The 22,498-nt window shown below is 34.2% G+C and overlaps 1 protein-coding gene across 1 annotated transcript in view; it reads left to right on the top strand.

Annotated features, from left to right (window-relative positions):
* The window catches only part of SGCZ (sarcoglycan zeta), a 242,505-nt gene that overhangs the window by 208,149 nt on the left and 11,858 nt on the right, over positions 1-22,498 (top strand). The window contains exons 5-6 of the mRNA XM_063726381.1: positions 15,426-15,498; positions 21,074-21,197. Coding sequence (XP_063582451.1) covers positions 15,426-15,498; positions 21,074-21,197 — 197 coding nt within the window. The remainder of the gene's footprint in view (positions 1-15,425; positions 15,499-21,073; positions 21,198-22,498) is intronic.

Genomic DNA, 22,498 nt, shown 5'->3' with positions numbered 1-22,498 from the left:
TAAGATGACATTCAGTTGAGTTACTGCTACCTTTTAAAAAGAATGATAAACATTTTGTTGAGGTAGCTGGCTCACTTTTTAAAGAAAATATCTTTAAAGTGGAAACCTTTAAGATGTGATAATGTTTCCCAAATTTCTCTGCATACTGAACAGTATATTTGAGTTTCTAATGGGGATAAGGGAGAAAGAAGAATTCCTAAAAACAAGGGGAGAAGAAATGAAGTTGACCACAACTTGAAAATACGGCTGCTAACTGGAATTAGCCAGTGAAGATATTATGACTCTTTAAAAATATAGACATTTATGCATATCTTATGGATATTTAATATTCATTTTTAGGTTACTCAATTCACTAGTGTTCTAATATTTTTAAATGGCTAAAAGTATTCTGTTTTGTTGAATCACAATAGTTTATTAGATAATCCCCTATTGATGAACATTTTGAATTAAATACAATGAACCTACATAGTACTGTTCTTAAGATCCTTGTAGCTACATCTCTGTGCACATAAAGAACTCTTTGGGATAAATTCCTTGAAATTGAATTATTTGTTCAAAGGGAAAGGACCCCAGAATGTTTTTTTTTTGGAGACTGAGTCTTGCTCTGTCTCCCAGGCTGCCGAGTGCAGTGGCGCGATCTCAGCTAACTGCAAGCTAACTCCACCTCCCGGGTTCACGCCATTCTCCTGCCTCAGCCTCCCGAGTAGCTGGGACTACAGGCTCCTGCCACCATGCGCGGCTAATTTTTTGTATTTTTAGTAGAGACCGGGTTTCACCATGTTAGCAAGATGGTCTCGATCTCCTGACCTCGGGATCTGCCCGCCTTGGCCTCCCAAAGTGCTGGGATTACAGGCGTGGGCTACAGCACCCGGCCTCCTTAAAATCTTCTAACTGACCTCAGATATCATAGTGCTAAGCAACTGTGAGGTATACATTGTGGCGCTATTTATGTATCAATGTAGGCACGTGTATATGACATAATAAAATTTTTTTTAAAAACCCTACATAGTCTTTTGGACAAGAGACAGATTGTTTTTTATTTTACAGATGAGAAAATTAAGATTTCAAAAAAATTAAATGAGTTATTTAACATCATCTTGCTAGTGACACACCAAACTTACCTGGAACTCAAATTTTTGGTTATATTATATGTCCTCTTTAATGTTACTCTATTAGAGAAACTATATACTGTCACATTGTGTAGTGAACTGACAAAATAAATTTTGCTACACAATAACTTAACTGAATGGAAAAGTGTATCTGATGTTAGGCCTGATTTCTATTATTTCATGTATGATGTTAGTCAGTTTAACAACAATAATAACAGCAATACCAAAAAAAACCCTGTATAATTTGAAAGAAGCATGGAAGTGTGGTAAGATATAACATGTTTTTTAAAAATCAATTAAACAGGTACTTTAAAAAAGAGCGTTATTTTCTATTTCAGTGCAAATATTGTTTTTATAAGTTTCACAAAATTAGTCACTTTTTAAACACCCTTATAACGGCATCAACTTGCTATGAGCCTAAAGTGGAGCATAGTAGTGAATAACACTTTATCTCAGCTATGACAGCGTGACATGTTGATTTTTCTAATATTTAATATTATATATTCAATATTGAATATAATATAGTTGAATATATTTAATGTAATTTAATTGAATGTTAAATATAATATTCAATGTTGAATATAAGTTAATACTAAATTTTATGTTCAATATTCAATATTGACTTTGCCATTAAGTTGAGTTTCCATAAGAAGGATATCTATTGCTCTGTTTCTGGGGACTCTTAGCCATTAGGCTATTTCTCTATTTCACAGTCACATTGACTTAGCAAAATTAGAATTTTATAATAATACTTGTTATCTGGACAGGAAAATCTGCCTACTAAAATTTTTTGTGGAGGAGGTTCAGATTGCCTTATTATTCCTGATATTCTTCTATAGAGATTTAGAATCAGCTTGTCTAGTTCCATGAAACTATCTGATTAAGATTGCATTACATTTTATTCAAAGTTTTTGATAAAATTATTAACTTTAGGATAGGATAATATTACATATGGTTATGTTATACTTCTCATTATAATTAAGATTTCTTTAATGCCTTTTGATTAAATTTAATAATTCATTCCAAAGCAGTAGCAGTCTCACAGAACATGCATTACATTTTTCTCAAGTCAAATTTGTTTTATAATTGTATTAAATTTTCTGTAGATTCTTTTGGATTTTTTTCTATAGAAAACCATATTTTATGTGAACCATGTTAGTTTTGTTTATTTTTTCCTCCAAACAATATATGTATTATAGATCTATATTTTTCCTTAGTAAGACAAGAACTATATATAGTATAGAGTTGAATTAAAGTGGTGATTCTAGCCAAATATAAAACCACATTATACTTTTGTGTAATGTTCTTAAGTGAAATATCACTGTTCCTAAATGAAATGTTTCAGCATGTCACCAATAAGTTTGATGTTGACAGAGGTTATGTTGTACATGACAACTTCAGGTGGAGAAATTTACTTCTGTTCTCATTTCCTAAACAGTGACAATTATTGTGTTTAATCATGATGAACTTTTTGAATGAATTTTCTCTATCTTCTGATACCATTCTATATTGTTCTCCATCAGTAAATTACTATGGTGAATTTTATTAATTGTCTGCTCTTAAACCAAACTTATATTCCTGTGATAGATGTTAAAGGAATGGTCCTGATAATTCTTAATTTATTACTGGTTTCCATATGATAATACCTTTTTTAGAAATTTGGTGTCTATCCCTAGGAATAAATGTGAGCCTTTAAATTTTCTTTCTTGTGTAATTCTGATACCAAAACCTGGCAGAGACACACACAAAAAAAGAAAATTTCAGGTCAATATCCCCGATGAACATCGATGCAAAAATCCTCAAAAAAATACTGGCAAACTGAATCCAGCAGCACATCAAAAAGCTTACCCACCACAATCAAGTCAGCTTCATCCCTGGGATGCAAGGCTGGTTCAACATATGCAAATCAATAAATGTAATCCATCACATAAACAGAACCAATCACAAAAACCACACGATTATCTAAATAGCTGCAGAAAAGGCCTTCGATAAAACTCAACACCACTTCATGCTAAAAACTCTCAACAAACTAGATATTGATGGAATGTATCTCAAAATAATAAGAGCTATTTATGACAAACCCACAGCCAATATCATACTGAATGGCCAAAAGCTGAAAGCAGCATTCCTTTCGAAAACTGCCGTAAGACAAAATTAACTTCTCTCACCACTCCTATTCAACATTGTATTGGAAGTTCTGGCCGGGATAATCAGACACAAGAAAGAAAGGAAGCATATTTAAATAGAAAGATAGAAAGTCAAATTGTCTCTGTTTGCAGATGTCATGATTGTATATTTAGAAAACCCCACTGTCTGAGCCCAAAATCTCCTTAAGCTGATAAGCAAATTCAGCAAAGTCTCAGGATACAAAATCAATGTGCAAAAATCACAAGCATTCCTAACACCAATAATAGACAAACAGAGAGCCAAATCATGAGTCAACTCCCATTCACAATTGCTACAAAGATAATAAAATACCTAGGAATACAACTTATAGGGGACGTGAAGGACTTCTTCAAGGACAACTATACACCACTGCTTAAGGAAATAAGAGGGGACACAAACAAATGGAAAAACATACCATGCTCATGGATAAGAAGAATCAATATCATAAAAATGCCCATAGTGCCCAAAATAATTTATAGATTCAATGCTATCCCCATCAAGGTCCAATGACTTTCTTCACAAAATTAAAAAAAAAACTACTGTAAATTTCATATGAAACCAAAAAAGAGCCCACATAGCCAAGACAATCCTAAGTAAAAAGAACAAAGCTGGAGGGATCATGCTACCGGACTTCAAACTATAATACAAGGCTACAGTAACCAAAACAGCATGGTACTGGTGCCAAAACAGGTACATAGACCAATGCAGCAGAACAGAAGCCTCGGAAATAACACCACACATCCACAACCATCTGATCTTTGACAAATCTGACAAAAACAAGCAATGGGAAAAGGATTCTCTATTTAATAAATGGTGTTGGGAAAACTGGCTAGCCATATGCAGAAAACTGACACTGGACCCCTTCCTTGCACCTTATACAAAAATTAACTCAAGATGGATTACAGACCTAAACATAACACCTAAAACCATAAAAACCCTAGAAGAAAACCTAGGCAATACCACTCAGGACATAGGCGTGGGCAAAGACTTCATGACTAAGACACCAAAAGCAATGGCAACAAAAGCCAAAATAGACAAATGGGATCTAATTAAACTAAAGAGCTTCTGCACAGCAAAAGAAATTATCATCAGAGTGAACAGGCAACCTACAGAATGGGAGAAAGTTTTTGCAATCTGTTTATCTGACAAAGGGCTAATATCCAGAATCTACAAACGACTTAAATTTACAAGAAAAAAAAATCCCATCAAAAAGTGGGTGAAGGATATGAACAGACACTTCTCAAAAGAAGACATGTATGTGGCCAACAATTATGAAAAACACGTCAACATCACTGGTCATTAGAGAAAAGCAAATCAAAACCACCTCAAGCCAGTTAGAATGGCGATCATTAAAAAGTCAGGAAACAACAGATGCTGGAGAGAATGTGGAGAAATAGGTACACTTTTACACTGTTGGTAGGAGTGCAAATTAGTTCAACCATTGTGGAAGACAGTGTGGCAATTCCTCAAGGATCTAGAACTAGAAATACCATTTGACCTAGAAATCCCATTACTGGTTATATGCCTAGAGGATTATAAATCATTCTACTATAAAGACACATGCACACCTACGTTTATTGCAGCATTGTTCACAATAGCAAAGACTTGGAACCAACCCAAATGTCAATCAATGATAGACTGGATAAAGAAAATGTGGCACATATAAACCACGGAATACTATGCAACCATAAAAAGGATGAGTTCATGTCCTTTGCAGGGACATAGATGAAGCTAGAAAACATCATTCTCAGCAAACGAACACAAGAAGAGAAAATCAAACACTGCATGTTCTCTCTTAAATGGGAGTTGAACAATAAGAACACAGGGACACAGGGAGGGGAACATCACTCACCGGGGCCTATTAGGGGGTGTGGGACTAAGGGAGGGATAACATTACGAGAAATACCTAATGTAGGTGATGGGTTGATAGGTGCAGCAAACCACTATGGCACATGTATACCTATGTAACAAACCTGCACATTCTGCACATGTACTCCAGAACTTAAAGTATGATAATAATACTAAAAGCTTAATATATTAGGGTATCCCCTTTTTTTTCAATTCTCTGGAAAGGTTTTTACAAGATTGGAATTTTGTAAATGTGTCAGTACACACACACACACACACACACACGGGTCAAGTACTCCCCAGTGAGATGCTATACTCTGCATTCACACACACACACACACACACACAAACACACTGCTGTGTACATCTCAGTGTCACAATTTAAGCTTTCTCAAAAAAAAAAAAAAAAACACTACCAATTGAAAATATTGAATATCTGTTTACCCTGTTCATGGTGAGATATTTGCTATGTGCATCAAGGGATTCCCAAAATGTAAAAGCACATATCTGGATTATAAAAGTTGTGTATTTTACCTCTGACTCATCAGAAGAGGCCCATTTATATCAGCAGGTGTAATGCTAATCTGTAATGCATTATTTTTGTAGGTCGGAGGACGACCATCTTTAAAGATACATGGTGTGACCCATAAGCAGACCACACAAATAAAACACAGGTTGCTATAATAGCCCAATAATTTTGAAGATACTTGGACTTCCCTGAAAACTATGGATAATTATAATGGTTATAATTTGCATAAAGCATTAATGGCTTACTCTGCTTGAAATTCCTCTAAGAAAAATATACAGTATTCGCAGTAATCAACGCTGAGCATGTGATGAGTGTTCTTGCTGTAGAAACTTCATTACTGATGAAACCAGACATTAGTTCTGGAGAAACGTGTCATTTCTTTAATTAAAAGTAAAACGCAAAAGAATGCTACCAGTCCCCTTACGGTTAAAAAACAAATGAAAGTAAACGGAGCTTTTTAAAATTTACCTATTGGTATACATGAATTACATGGCAAGTGATAAAATAAAAATCAAAGGAACAACCTTGAGCAACAAAAGGTAAATAATCTCATAGAAACAAAAAGATGAAGAGAATTTATCTGGGCATTAACACGCATGTTCTGATTCTCATTTGGACCCTATCTATGCATGTCGTACTATCTTGTTATTGGATGATAGGCTTATGATGCTTTCAGTTTTTATGTGAATTTTTGTAAAACCTGGTTATTAGTAAATGAATGACAATTACATATTAAGGCAAGTTGTGTGTACAAAGATTCTGAATCTTTTCTCATTGGCAGAGAGACCCAAAAAAATTGTAGGTAAAACTTTGATGTTTTAAAGTCTCTTAGATATCTTGAGGTAAGAAGGAAATTTTAAATAAATTGTGGTTCATGAGACACTATGTTAAAAAATAATTTCTTATGTCAGTTTATGTAGATTAACCATGCAGCTCAGACTCATAAAGCTATTGATACAATTAGCATCTTTTGAACATACAATATTTTGTTTTCCAGAGTAAAAAATATTTGTAGAAGTTTCAGATAAATCCATCAACCAGTGCAATATTTGAAGCCCCCAAAGACAATTATGTACCATCAGTTTCAGACAATTTCTTTACTGATTTTTATTTTCCATAGAAAGCACTTTGATATCAATGTACCAGAAGTCCTAAGGAATAAAGAATTAAGCAATGAAAGTGCTGCTGAGATGAATCTCTAGCGTTGTACATTCCATTTGGTAATGTTCAGTATGACCTGCCCGTGGAAAACACAGTTTCTCCCTTTATGACTAATAGCAGTAGGAAGTCATCTTGTTTCTCTTCAGAACGTAATCTAAATAGAGGTGAAGAGCTTGAAGAATAAAATAAGGAAAAAAGATAGGATTAAGGAATTTACTAAGTTTTTTTTTTCCCCCAAAGAAACCTCAGTTTATGGTGCAATTGATGGGAGATTTTTAAATAAATGAATTTCCACAAAGCTTGACTTTCACTGGATTAATGATAGAGGTTAGCAAGGACAGAGTTATACAAAAAAAAATTTTAAAAAGATTTACATTCATAAGAATAAGTGGGAGTTCAAAGAGCCAAGACTAGTATCAGCTATCATATCTGTATTTTAGGTAAAATGTCCAGATCTTAAGACAAAATATACTGCTAGATTAAGTAGGTTCAAAGCTTATCTAGACTTTATGTAAAGGTGGTAAAAAGATAATTTACCTAAGAATCTTCTTAATCTTCTCAATTTCATCATTAATCATTAATAAAATTTTTAAAAATGGAATAAATGACAGTATGGGTAGCTCATGTGCTGTCAAATAGGTTAATGCATATTTTTGCATTTAAATTCATTAGAGTTATAATGTTTACAATGAAGCTGTAAATTGAATCAAATATTGCTGCCTTTTAAAAAGTCCATAACCACAGAGATTATGTTTGCTAAAGGGGCATTCTTGATTATGCTTTCTCACTCAGGATTCTCTAGAAGCCTCAGGTGGGTGTGTTACTTCTCCTTTGCTTAGTGGTTTTATTTAAGTAAAGGGCAAAATGACAACCTCAGTAATCACATACTTTGGAATTACCTATTTCCTGAAAATATATATCTTCAGAGTTGTTGGATGTAAGAGTAACGAAGACAGCTCTGCTCGTCCACTGTAATTTTTTCATTTTTTTGGAGGTAGGAATTAGAAAATGGATTATTTATATACCTTTTTTAAAATTTTATTACACTTTAAGTTTTAGGGTATGTGTGCACAATGTGCAGGATTGTTACATATGTATACATGTGCCATGTTGGTTTGCTGCACCCATTAACTCGTCATTTAACATTAGGTATATCTTCTAATGCTATCCCTCCCCCAACCCCCCACCCCACAACAGTCCCCAGAGTGTGATGTTCCCCTTCCTGTGTCCATGTGTTCTCATTGTTCAATTCCCACCTATGAGTGAGAACATCGGGTGTTTGGTTTTTTGTCCTTGCGATAGTTTGTTGAGAATGATGGTTTCCAGTTTCATCCATTTTTATGGCTGCATAGTATTCCATGGTGTATATGTGCCACATTTTCTTAATCCAGTCTATCATTGTTGGACATTTGGGTTGGTTCCAAGTCTTTGCTATTGTGAATAGTGCCACAGTAAACATACATGTGCGTGTGTCTTTATAGCAGCATGATTTATAGTCCTTTGGGTATATACCCAGTAATGGGATGGCTGGGTCAAATGTTATTTCTAGTTCTAGATCCCTGAGGAATCGCCACACTGACTTCCACAATGGTTGAACTAGTTTACAGTCCCAACAACAGTGTAAAAGTGTTCCTATTTCTCCACATCCTCTCCAGCACCTGTTGTTTCCTGACTTTTTAATGATCACCATTCTAACTGGTGTGAGATGGTATCTCATTGTGGTTTTGATTTGCATTTCTCTCATGGCCAGTGATGAGGAGCATTTTTTCATGTGTTTTTTGGCTGCATATACATTTTTTTAAATGTCATTTCCATCAAACCACATATTCATTCAATTTGGAAATAATTTATTTTCTTTTTAATTCTGTTTTCTTTACATGTGATTTTAAATTTCAAGTATTACTCTTATTGTTGACTAAAAGGCAAGGAAATAATAAATGAAGAGCTTTTCCTCCTAAAACTCAGAGAAACAACTGCTAGTAAAACATAACTTCTTGAAGGTTACAAAATGAGAGCCATATGGAAGTCTGGATCGTTTCCAGTGCTGATATATTTTAGTCTAATTTCATTAGTAACAAACAACTTATTTTTGAAATATATTTCATTTTAAAGAAAACAGCTTTATTTTAATGCATTTTCCTTTTGATCACCAACTGTCTTTTTCCTTATCTCTTTTTGTCTTCTGACACTGTTTAAGTGGATGAGAGGATATTATTCGGCATCCAAAAGTAAAGGCTTTGAGATATTTTTTAAATGATGAAAAAAATGCCAAATGAAAATTCCAAACAGATTTTGAAATAATTTCTTTTCAGAAATCCTGGCAGTTTATTTTTCAGTCCTAAATGAACAATATGGTGTTCTTTTTTGCTTTTCTTCCAAGACAATTAATAATGTTATTTCCCTGTTTCACTAGAAAAAAAAAATCACTTTGGCTATGCTCATAATAACAGTTTCAGTACATTCAGATAATCATCTCAGGATGTTAATTTGTGTGAAAGTGTTAAACAAGGAGATACACTAGGAAACAGAAACTTAGCATGTTTTACATATCAGTTATAAAATAGAAAGCATTTTATGCATGCTTTTGTTAATTATTATTTTATTCACATTCTTTAATTTACTGATTCTCAACTATGTAGCAGACTCCATGATCAGTACTAAGTATACAACTTTTATCAAGACAGTCTTTGACTTCAAGAAAGTCCTAAGTTATTGGATAAGAGCTTAAAGCAAATTGCAATGCAATGTTAGAAATATATACCAGTAATTTTTACAAGGACCTGGGGAAACTGGGCAGAAGGAGGAAGAGCGGCAAGAATCAAGAAAACGTTTCACAGATACTGTAATTTAGATTCAGATCTTGAAACATGAGAAGAGATTACCATCAAATGAGGAGAAAGAGGTTGCATATGCTGAGAATAAGAAGGGGTTCTCACGACAGTCCATAAACATGGCAAAATAAGCGAGAGTTGTCTTGGCACTGAAATGTAAAATCCACAGAACTGCTAGGCAATAAATCCTAAGGAATTTGGGCTTGACTTCTACAGACACTGGATTCTTAAAATATTGTAAGTGACAGTTACAAAGTCAATTTTGTGTTTTAGAACATCATTTGGCACCAGTATGGAGGAATCACGAGCAGAAAATGTATGTGATATTGAAGCTGTGGAAACAAGTACGCTAACAAGGATGTTGAACAAGAAAGGACATCTCAGTATACTTCCCCAGTTCACCTGGGTGTGTGGAATATGGTGTTACCATTAATCAAACTAGAATTAAAAAACAAAAGGAGAAAACTCAAAAAAGTCTTTGAAATCTGGATCCTTATCAATATTTATTAATTACCTCCCATACATCATGTGGTGCACAAGAATACAGTGGCATATAAGGAATATATCTTCAATTTTTTTGGCCTGAAACATAAGCAACTGTCATAATTAAAAATATAAAATGTAAGAATAGATACGGTAGGTTAAAGATAACTATTACAGGCAGTAAACCCTAAATATGTTCAGAGAATGAAGAAATCTGCATATGCCTTAAGAGGTAGGAAAATTAGTAAAGATATTTTATAAATAAGTAGAAGAAAAGATGTTTGAGCGCACAAATGGGCTCAGATTACAGGAGTTTTGAATGCTGAGCAAAAGCAGTGTCCAGGAAAATAATTACAGCTTTTTGCACAGGTGAGATATCAATTGTTTTGATAAAATCACTCCAGCAATGTATAGGTTGTGTTTTGTGGTGTTAAGTGGGTCAAAAACACCACGTAGATTATTAAAACAACACAAATAAATAAGAGATGTAGTATATGTTGAAATAGGTTGACATTTCTTCTTTTGAGAAGTAATAAATTTTTTCAGGATTCAAAGGAATCCTTTTTAATGGAATAAAAGAAATGCCAATTAATATTTTTTCCAGTATTATTACTCCATCCCTTCCCCAAAATAATTTATTTTCTGATGATTTGGAGGAGCAAACTCATTTCCACTCGTATTTAAGGAGGAATGAGAAGAGTTATTAGTATACAAGTTTTGACATGTTTGAAAAAAAATCGTATAATTCTGTTAGATATTGAAAGTACCTTAGAGATCATGTTATTCATGATCTGGTTTTTAATTTTACAAATAAAAACCAGAGGGCTTTAAATACTTGGCCAAGATTTAAAAACAAATTATAAGTAAATCTGGGAATAAAACAAGTCTATTCCCAGTTTAATCTAGATTTTCATACCAATTTAGATTTGGGGGAAACAGATGCAAATAAAGAAAAAGAAAGTAAGGTAGGAAGACTTCCAAAAAGTTTGAATATATTTACTAACACAGATTCAAATTTGAAGATCATAAATAAATAGGAATCTTCTGTCCCTTGAGATCTAGAAAAATATCTCTGGACCTTGTCCCTATTCTAGTGGAGGAATTTGAAATGCCGTCTAAGATTCCTGTCAAGTGCCATAGGGCTGGGAGGCTAGCCGTTCGTGTCCTGTTAACCTTTGCCCCGCGGACTCTGGATTCCTCTTGTAGTTTCTCTTTCACATCATGTTGATATCTACATAAAATCCATTCCCTTCTTTTGCACCCACCCCCCAAGAACAACAACAAAAAAACTCAAAACATTCATCATCGTAGTTGATTTTATTGGAAAAATAAAGGCCAGCAGAAGTTCTCAGGTCAAATAACATAAAAATATAATTTCCTGCCTGACTTTCTTTTTCTCAATGTGAAGTGTTCTTGCCTTTCTTGGTTGTTTGCTTTCTCTCTGGTGCTTGGGTTTCCTTTTCTGGTGTTACCTCTTCTTCTGGGACCAATGACTTCTGTAAAAAATATATGGATGCCAATGGGTGAATAATGAGTAGTGTAGGATATAACATTTATAGTATAGATAGCATTTAGAATATAGATAGTCACATCAGAAGAGGGGCTTACATTTAATTTTAATAATTTGTTTTTGAGGGTGTGGCATTTTATGTTAGGTATTTGTAAAGGGTAGTATCCTAGCTTATGTCTTAAATGGTCTTTAAATACAAAGTAGGACCATAATCCATATCTGCCTTTTCACCTTTCCAGCAAAGCAGAATATGCCATCCTTATTCTTTCCTGCAGAAGCCAGAAATGATCATATGAATGGTTTCTACTACTTTTGGACCCTGAATTTTCTTAGTTTTTTTCTGACAATTGCAGTAGCCAACAGTATAGGTTTTCCCTATGTCTTGTAACATTGTAGTCAGTTTAAGTTATCTGAAACATCCTTTATAGGATTTTATAATCAAGCAGTATTGAACGTTGTACCCTTTTGAACAGCCCCTTACAATAGCAATGAAAAACAAACATTTATTCAGTAAGTTTACGTATACATATTAATATGTGTCTCTGTTATGTTCCTTTTGTCTTTTTTATGTCTATCCTTCTTTTCTGTTTCTATGGTTTCTAGAGCCTATGATATGAGAATTCATGACAGTCTGTCTTTTCTCTAAGTGAGCATAAATCAGATCTGTCCTTATGTACCAAACAAATGTTGACAAATCGTTAGGGTTTCCAGATCAAGTATATGATGCCTTACTAATTTTGAATTTACTTGATTACTCAAGACATGCTTTCAGTATAAGTATATCCCCTGTAAATATCCTATACTTATACTAAAAAATGATTTGATATTTATCTGAAATTCAAATTAGCTCAGTGTCATATATTACTAATTGCTAAATCTTACAACCCTACTAGTAATCTACATGGTAAAAATTTTCAATTCATGAGAGATATAGTTTTTTTTTAAAGTTGTTGTTGTTGTTGTTATTTTTAATATAGTCTCCCTTTGTTGCTTAATGTAGTCTCCCTTTGTTGCCCAGGCTAGAATGCAGTGGTGCAATCTCAGCTCACTGCAACCTTTGCCTCCCAGGTTCAAACTATTCTCCTGCCTCAGCCTCCCAAGCAGCTGGGACTACTGTGTGCCACCATGCCCAGCTAATTTTTGTATTTTTAGTAGAGAGGAGAGGATTTTGCCCTGTTGAACAGGCTGATCTGGAACTCCTGCCCTCAAGTGATCTGCCTGCTTCGTCCTCCTAAAGTGCTGGGATTATAGGCATGAGCCACTGTGCATGTTCTGATTTTTAATCTTTTATGTTGTTAGAGTTTATACCTGGTTCAGGTAGCTTTTATCGTCCCTTACTGATTTCAGTGTTGCTTATTAATTTTGTACCTTTGGCTCATTCAGGACAAAAACAGGGAGAATGAATTTCTCATTTTCTAGAGGCCTGCATTTTGTTAATCACTCATATTATTTAGTTTACAATTTTGCCCTTTAAGTGGCATGATTACATATTTATTTCCTCAAGAATCCTTTAAAAATAATTATTTTTATATTGGCACTCAGAATTGAGACCTCTATCAATCAGTTTTTAATTCTCACTGAAAATTTAAAGTTTGATGACATTCTGTTATTTTTATTTTCACTGATAGAGTTTGTGCTTAGTAAGTATGCCATTATGTATTTGAAAGTAAATATTACCGATGTTTAATTATATTTCTGTCACCTTATCTGGGAAATTTCCATAATCATGAAATAGTTATCCATGTGCAAAGTTTAAAAATTAATTTCCACTGTCTTTTCTGGGATGCATATCTTATTACAAAATGCCAGAGTCTCTCTTTGAGATATACAAATGTATATCTTGTAATATTCTTTCAAATGCTAACCCCATTATAATCACAAAATTAGTGTTACCTCAAACTACTGTTTTACTTTTAAAGACCCATCTTAAGGAATGTTCCACTTGGAGAAATAAATATCTTCCAAAATATCAAAAGAATAAACCCCTTAAGTAATTTCTCAAAATTCGTGAAAAAAGTTTTAAAAACAAGGACTATATGTCCTACAGGGTCTCAGTAGAGACAGAGAGAGAAAGAGAGAACACTATTAAACCCATTAAGAGTTCAACAAATGCCAATAGCTTTTAGCTTATAAACAGAAATCTGTAATCTTAGGGATTTACTGCAGCAGAACCTGGTAAGTTTGCCCTCAGCACCATAATATAGATGAAATCATAGAGTCTTTGAAAAAAAAATCTCTTCCTCTTCTATTCATGATCAAGGTCTCTATTGCTATATTATGCAAAGGAGTCATCTGATGGTTCTAATACATTTCCATATATAGCAATTTATTTTTAAGGAATTGGAATTTTAGCTTTAATTTCCTAGTGGCAATTTCATCATTGCCTCTCGAATTAATATATTTTACATGATTTTTCTCATTAGATAAAAACAGATTTGTTTTGTATGCTTCAAATACATATTTTTAAATTACATTGTATAATTTAGCTAGTGTTGAAGCCACTGATGGAACAGATATGAGGTTCTTAAACCAAGAAGTTTGAAGATTAGACCAAAAAACAAAATCATAAAGTTTATTTTGAGGGTGATAATCAAAGACATTTATGCAAAATTACAGAAAAGATTTTCTCAATGTCATCTTATTTGGAACATTTTTTTTCCACTTGATTTTGGTAATTGAAAAATCCTTCCATTTTGCTCAGTTCAATTATGAAAAAGCTATGGGAATCTGGAAAAAAATGGATTCAGTAAATGAAAGTTGAGATAGAGTATCATTTAACCTCGTGAGAAAAGTGTTAGACTATATGACCTCTTCGGAAAACTACGATTCCATATGAAACCAACTACAACACCACAATTTAAAGCAGTTCATGATTTTAGATTAAGCCTAACTCCAGAGAGGTCAAAGTAACATGACATGTTCTCTAGCTTTTGGTGGTTACTGTAATCAAAGGTGGGAGCTCTGTGTGTGAGAACTGCTAAACATCTATGAGGGTTTGTCTTTAAAAACCAATAATAGGCTACACTGGAGCTCACCTCCACATTTTTATTCATGACCTGCTATTATTTATAGAAACACAGAATTGAGTATTGTGACTTAGCCCTCCCTCAATTTCATTTACCTGGAAAATAAGGCAGGGGACAGAGATGAGCTTTTGTTTTTAAAGGAGAGAGTGGGAATACTCACTGACTCTTGACTTTTATAAATAATTTAATTTTAAAATTGGTTAATATAATGACATTTAGATTTACTTTGATTGCCTCTTCCCTGCCTGGTGATATTCTTCCAGTTCTTCTCATTCATATCCTGTGATACGGTTTGGCTTTGTGTCCTTTCTCAAATCTCATCTAGAATTGTACTCCTATAATGCCCACGTGTTGTGGGAGGGACCTGGTGGGAGATAATTTGAATCATGGGGGCAGTTTCCCCCATAATGTTCTCGTGGTCGTGAGTAAGTCTCACGAGATCTGCTGGTTTTATCAGGGGTTTCTGCTGTTGCGTCTTCCTCATTTTTCTCTTGCCACTGCCATGTATGAAGTGCCTGTTGCCTCCCGCCATGACTCTGAGGGCTCCCCAGCCATGTGGAACTGTAAGTCCAATTAAACCTCTTTTTCTTCTCAGTCTCCGATATGTCTTTATCAATCAGCAGTGTGAAAATGGACTAATATATCATATATACCTATTTTAAGTTTTCTCTCTTTTGGAAGAATATTTGATGCATAAACACAGAGATGAAAACCACTGTGTGGACTTGCTTATACTGACTGCTATATTCATGCTACCTCCAGGCACTGAAGGAGCCGTATTTGGGCACTCTGTGGAGACACCACACATCAGAGCAGAGCCATCCCAAGATCTCAGGTAAGTGCTTCCTCTTATACCTGTGGCATAAAATCCATCATTGTTGATAATCCTTAATATATGAAGAACTAAAATAAATAGACAACTAAACAGTGTTTCCCCCAATATACTTAAAATAAATACAAAAATGAATATATTAGATAGGAAGAATGTGGAAAAGAAAAGGCAAAGCAGTTATAGAGTGAGAGGAACTAATAAAAATAGGGATGCTGAGGCCAGGCACAGTGGCTCACACCTGTAACCAACCCCAGCACTTTGGGAGGCCAAGGTAGGAGGATCACTTGAGATCAGAAGTTCAAGACCTGGCAACATAGTGAGACCCTGTCTCTATGAAAAATAAAAAATAAAAACAAATTAACCGAGCATGGTGGTGCACATGTGTAGTCCAAGTTAGTCAGGAGGCTGAGACCAGAGGATTGCTTGAGCCCAGGAGGTCAAGGCTGCAGTGAGCTATGATCATGCCACTGTACTCCAGCCTGGGCAACACAGCAAGACCCCATCTGTAAAAACAAAACAAAACAAAATACAAACAACAAAAAAAGGAATGCTGGAAAATCCGACATATATAATGAAATATATGACATATATAGGAATAAAGACAGGGCATATAGGGAGCTGAGAAAGCTATAAATGACCACAGAGTATTATATAGAGAGTAATATGGAAGCAAATCAGAAAAAGGCAGAACTTAATTGGACTGTGATGGGGTTCCTCAGTCTAATATTTCCAATGGAATAAGCTATGTCCTGACAGTGTGATGGTTCTAGGAGGCAGTTATATGTAAAATCTCTCATTACCCAGAAAATTCCAACATTATGGGGAATTCTTCACAGGATAATTATTACCACAGTTGATTAAATTCAAAATATTAAAATCTAGAATCTAGATCCCTAATACAAAACTGCTCAGTGGATGTTCTTTTTTTTTTTTTTTTTGAGACAGAGTCTCACTCTGTCACCCAGGCTGGAGTGCAGTGGCACGATCTCGGCTCACTGCAAGCTCTGCCTCCTGGGTTCACGCCATTCTCCTGCCTCAGCCTCCCAAGTAGGTGGGACTACAGGTGCCCGCCACCACGCCTGGCTAATTTTTTGTATTTTTAGTAGATACGGGGTTTCACCATGTTGACAAGGATGGTCTCGATCTCCTGACCTTCTGATCCGCCCCCCTTGGCCTCCCAAAGTGCTGGGATTACAGGCGTCCAGCCTGTTCTTAATTCAGTACATAAGATTTGGTGATTAATTATGGTTTAATAATAATTAGTTTATGATAGGTAAATTACATTCTGAAATGCACTTCTTATTGTATAGGAAAAGGAAAGATGCAAATAGTGCTGATAAAAAACTAATCACATTAAAAGTCACTTTTAAAGTTGGATCAAAGTGTCAACCTGAGAGACACAGTTGCTGTCTTGGGAAGCAAAATAAAAATATTAAGTTACAAAACCTTTTTATTTCATAAGGATTTTTGTTTAGCCCTTCACATTGGATGAATGTATATGTACTCAGATGGAAACAAAAAATAAAGTTGAAAATCTTTAAGGCAACAAAACCATACTTTACAACAGTAAATTTTTGGAGTCCTGTGATAAAATTTCCTAAAGAACTCAGTTTCTCACTACTTGAGTAACACAGATTCAAACAAGCTAGGGAACAATATTAGAAAAAAAAGTGGCCTTCTTCAAGGACTAAGACTTATTTTAGAAGAGCAACATAATAATTACTTACTCTATACAGAAACCCTAGGGATTCAGGAGTGCTGAGGAGTGTGTGTAAACAGCATCTCATAGGATGCTACAGTCTTCATTTATGGCTCCTTTATCAGGGAGGAATTCAACAACTTTTGTGAAAATATTTATTGTATCTTTCTTCTCCTAACAAACTGAAAATTCCATTAGAACAGGATACACATCTCCCTTGTTTATCCTTAATGCTGTAGCAGCCAGCACTGTTATCTTACATATCCTTGCTGCAATAAGTATTTGTTAATGTGAATTACTGAAACTTAGCAAAGCTGAAAAATGAGGACATTAACTAAATCAATGGGATATAAGGAAAGTGGCTGCAGTTATTATTGTATTACAAAGGCAGATGTGAAGAGCACTGATTCCAATTGTTTTCATCTGTGTTTTAATATAGACATAGCTGTTTACTAATTTATTCAGTAAACTTAAAAAATACATTTATAGAAGTATTTTTTAATTAAATTTATTCTTAAAGAAGACTTCTTTTTATTTCTAACATTTTAGTAACTATATGCTCATTTTATAATTTTTACTATGGAGAGTCTATTGTTAAAAGAGGAATAAGAACCAACTGGTATTTTAATTATCTTGCTGACATATTTCACAATTCATAAGTGACAATGTGAATGATATTATATCTAGTGTATGGTGTTTCTGGTTTTCATTTTCTAATTATTCATCATTATGTAAACATTGCACTAAGCTGGATTTATCAGCTGGTTCTAAAAGACTGGCAACCCCCAAGATAAGTGTTACTAAATTTCCAAACTGAAACAGAAGCAGAGTAGAGTAATTATGTAGGTATTCAATTATTTATTTGTATAATTAAGATTAAAAGCAGGGTGTCTGAGAAAAACTTTACAAGCCTTGCTGACAATTTTCCTTTCAGAGAAGTAAGTACTGTTAGTTGATGCCTAGTTCTAATCAACACAGTTTCATTGGTTGGCCAAGTCAATAAAATGTTAATTTAGGGAGTAAGTAGCCATGTTTTCTTTGGTTTTGTTATTGTGAAGAACAAAAAGACTTCAGAAAAGAAATACATTTCAAAAGTTTATTAATAGAGTATTAATATTTTGGTGAAGAAATGTAGTGGATTTCTATAACTTATTATTTATTCAGCAGATGTTTGATGAGTGTCTAGTATTTCTCAAGTTCTGTGCTAGTTTTCATGTGCATTTTAAAACTGGATTTTCTTTGATTTTTTTAGATAAGATGATACTGTTTTGTAGTATGGAGTCTATATTTTAAAAGGCTAAAAAAAAAAAACATGTTAAATAGTTAACAAAGACATAATAGTAAATTTGCCCAGAACAGCCCAATGTTCATTCTTTTTTATTTCTTACATTAATATATAGTTAAGTTACTACAGTTTGAAGAGTTTCTGTACCTATGGTAAAAAGTGATGAAACTAATTATACAATGCCCATTGCCTAAAGATCTTTTTTGGATCTGAGATCCATTAACTACTGAATAAGAAAATAACCTGCACTTGGATTCTGTAAAATGAATTAATATTTAATCATATAATTGGCATCTTTTCATAATTCTCATTCTTGCAAAAATACAGCTTAACACAGAAATATTAAGGTTTGCAGGCTCCAAGTTAATCTCTAGAAACACATAGCTCTAATACACATCATTAATATATTCAAGGAAAAAAACTGTTAAGCAGTCAGGATTTTGTCTGAGACATTTCCTCAATAAAGGGGTAAATCGCTTTGCTGGTGTTCTTCTACCTATTAGAAGAACATTATGATAAAGTAGTGTATTTGCTTTCTTTCCTTTCCTTTTCCCTCTCTTTCTTTCTGTTTCTTCTGATGCTTAAGTAAGTTCTGCTTAATATTTAATAACTGCATCTTGCAGCTTAGGTTGTTTTAAAGTCTGAATTCTTCTTTTTTCTGAATGTTGAGAATTCTTCCAGAGATTTAGGCCACAGATTTTTTTTTTAATTTGATAGTTGCATAACACCTTAAAAACAGTATCTTGTTGCATCTTTGGTATATAAACACCATAAAAAAACAGAATGCTTTGAAAAACCAGGTGGTAGAGGGACTTAAGTTAAACATTAATCCTTCTCTCTGCCATAATAATCCTAGGTACCCACTGTGAAAGCCAGTCTGAAACTTACTGCTATATTTGCTGTAATGCTTTCCAAATGAATACAATTATAATTCACTAATTTCATTGACTAATAACAAAGAAATCCACAAGTAGTACCAATAAACTTGGGTTTCCTTTTTCAGATACTATTTTATAATAACATGAATAGTTTAATTGAAAACCTCTACTATAATATAAGTAAGTCTGTGAAACCCTCCTCAGTGAACAGGAGAGTTTCCATACAAGAGAGAAGCGGGACAACATTTAATTGTTGTTACGGTGTTGCTAAGAGTCTGCGTAGTTCTAGAAGGGTTGTGTATCAGGGAAAATCAGTGATAAACTATACATTTTAACATTCAAATTTTGATACTGTGCATAGAATGCTAATAGTAAATTTTATAAGTAGGATTATGAGTGATTGTCCTCAGGTTTTCAAATATTCTATGGAAAATATGGGGAGTTTTGTTTAATAAAAAAATACAGATGTTTCTTAAAAATAGATATATTCAAAACCTCACCCCTCCAGGGATTATGTGAAGATGGATCTCCAAATGGCCCATAGGGATTAAAATTTTAAAGTTGCTTAGGTGAGTGAAAAAAAAGAAAATGAAAGTGTGGAAACCACTTCTAAATGCTGGCTCTACTCCTTCCCTATCACTTTTAAGCTTTTAAGTTTGACTTGACTCTCTTGCTGAGAGGGAGCTGAACTCCAGAGACCTAACCATTTGAGGTGGTTCTTTCTGCAAAACAACTCTGAATTCATTGCCTCAGAAAACAAAAACAAAACCAGTTGTGCTGGATAACAGTGAATGTGAGCCTGAGGGGACCCTCCTCTTAAAGTGTTGTGGTAAGGGGATCACAGGCAGTTGCATCCCCAAGGCAGAAAGCTGATCTAAAAAGACCAATGCATGGATCCTACCTCTTCTCATACCGGCACTTTTTACCACTGTATTCTAGTTCCTGTGTTGTGTCATTTTTGCTTTTTCTCTACTGTTATATTTAAAGATAATTTGAAAACTGCCTCCCATCTCTTTTTATGTAGGCATGACTGTCTAAAACACTTGTTTCTTGCCCTCATAATTTATGTAGCCAACCTTCAATCACATTTGTACTTGTATATTACCCTCCTATTGATTTTTCTTTCACAGACTAATGTCACTCATTTTGTGGACATTTCACGGGGCCAACAGAGTTAGTTGATGTAGAAAATGTCTTATTTCATTATTTTAATCAGTTTCTAGAGGTGTCAAGTTCATAATATTTTGTGCATGCCTGAAAGTGTGCAATATTAACGATTTTCATTAAAGTATTCATGTTTACAAGACTGGGACTCTTTATTGAGGAATACATATATCTACATCCTAAATTGCAGTAAATTTTTTATTTAACCTCCATCATTAATACTAGTAAGTTATTAAACATTTTAGCAAGTATACTTATCACACCCTACTTTTCATGAGCATTCTGAGGGGAAACAAGCAAATTGTCATGAAAGTGAGAGTAAATACTTGATGTGAATAAATGTAGATTTTTATAAAGAGCCAAAAAGTCAATCAAAAATTGTTCAGAAACTCATTTTGGCTTTGCCTAAAATGATAGGACTTTTCCTTTATGCCTGTCTGTCTGGTTGTTGTTTTGACCAATGTTGTCTTCTAGTTTATCAAAAATTTTTTTTCTATTAATGATTTTTTGTTTTTTTTTTTTCCTATTAATGATTTTTTGTTTTTCCCTTAGGCTTGAATCACCCACCAGATCCTTGATCATGGAAGCTCCCCGTGGGGTCCAGGTGAGTGCTGCTGCAGGAGACTTCAAGGCCACCTGCAGGAAGGAGCTCCATCTGCAATCTACAGAAGGGGAGGTGAGTCCCAGAAAGTTGGACCCTGGCCCTATACTGCCCATTTTGAAAATACAAGTATTTAGATGTCCCATTTATAATTGACTTGTGAAGGAATATCTTTCAGTAGAAAATACATGGAGTTGTAACTTAGGAAAGTAATATTAGGTTACCAAATTTCATATATGTTTGGGAGGCCAAGCGGGCAGATCACGAGGTCAGGAGATGGAGAACATCCTGGCTAACACGGTGAAAACCCGTCTCTACTAAAAAAAAAAAAAAAAAAAAAAAAAAAATAGAAAAAGTTAGTTAGCCTAGCCGAGCATGGTGGTGGGCACCTGTAGTCCCAGCTACCCCAGAGGCTGAGGCAGGAGAATGGCGTGAACCCGGGAGGCGGAAATTGCAGTGAGCCAAGTTCGTACCACTGCACTCCAGCCTGGGGCGACAGAGCGAGACTCCATCTCAAAACAAACAGATGAAGTATATATTTGTGTAATTTAAACTTTTCCACAAAGCACTTCTTTATGCTTCCCCTGGAACCATATGCATATAATTTGAGAAGAATAATGCCTTTTTTTTTTTTAATTCTTGTTATATCTTGATATTCAGAAAGTTCTTCCAGAAAGCACTTTGGTTGTTTGTTTCCATAGAAAGAGTGCCTTTATTTATCTAAAAGGAAAACAAAAGAAGTTTTCCCATTTAGGAATGATATTTCCTGGATAAGGATGTATACATTAATATTTTTCTTCTATATTACCTTTATTCCCCAAGCATTTCCTTTAACTCTTGTTGCTACTCCTGTAGACATCATTTATTTTTTTCTCTTGCTGTCTGCTTTAAATAATACTTTGCCTTTGGTGTTCTACTCTTCCACTATAAAGTGATAAGTATACATGATTGTTGTATCTGCAGAATCACATTTTTATCACTTCTGGAAATTCCCATTATTTCTTCAGATAACCTCCCCCCAATTTTCTATGGTCTTTCTCTGAAACTCTGAAGACATAACTTTGCATTTTCACACCTTCCACATATCTTACCCTCTCCTTCCCAGTTTCTTTATCTTACTGTGCCTCATGCCACTGAGTTATTCAGGTCTGTATTTTCAGGGTTATTCCCAGTATCTAATCTCATATTTTATCCATACATCGAGGTTTTAAATTTTAATGATTATGTCTTTAATGTCTAACAGTCTCATCTTTTTTTTTTTTCAAATCTGGACATCTTGGCAGATGCTTTCATGCCTGTTCATTTTTAATTCTACCTTAGTTATTTTAAATGCTCATACATGATTCATATGCTAGTCTATATATTTTTACTACAAT

This window comes from Pongo abelii, chromosome 7 (assembly GCF_028885655.2).
Source record: "Pongo abelii isolate AG06213 chromosome 7, NHGRI_mPonAbe1-v2.0_pri, whole genome shotgun sequence".
Lineage (NCBI taxonomy): Eukaryota > Metazoa > Chordata > Mammalia > Primates > Hominidae > Pongo > Pongo abelii.
This window is presented reverse-complemented; position numbering and strand designations above follow the sequence as displayed.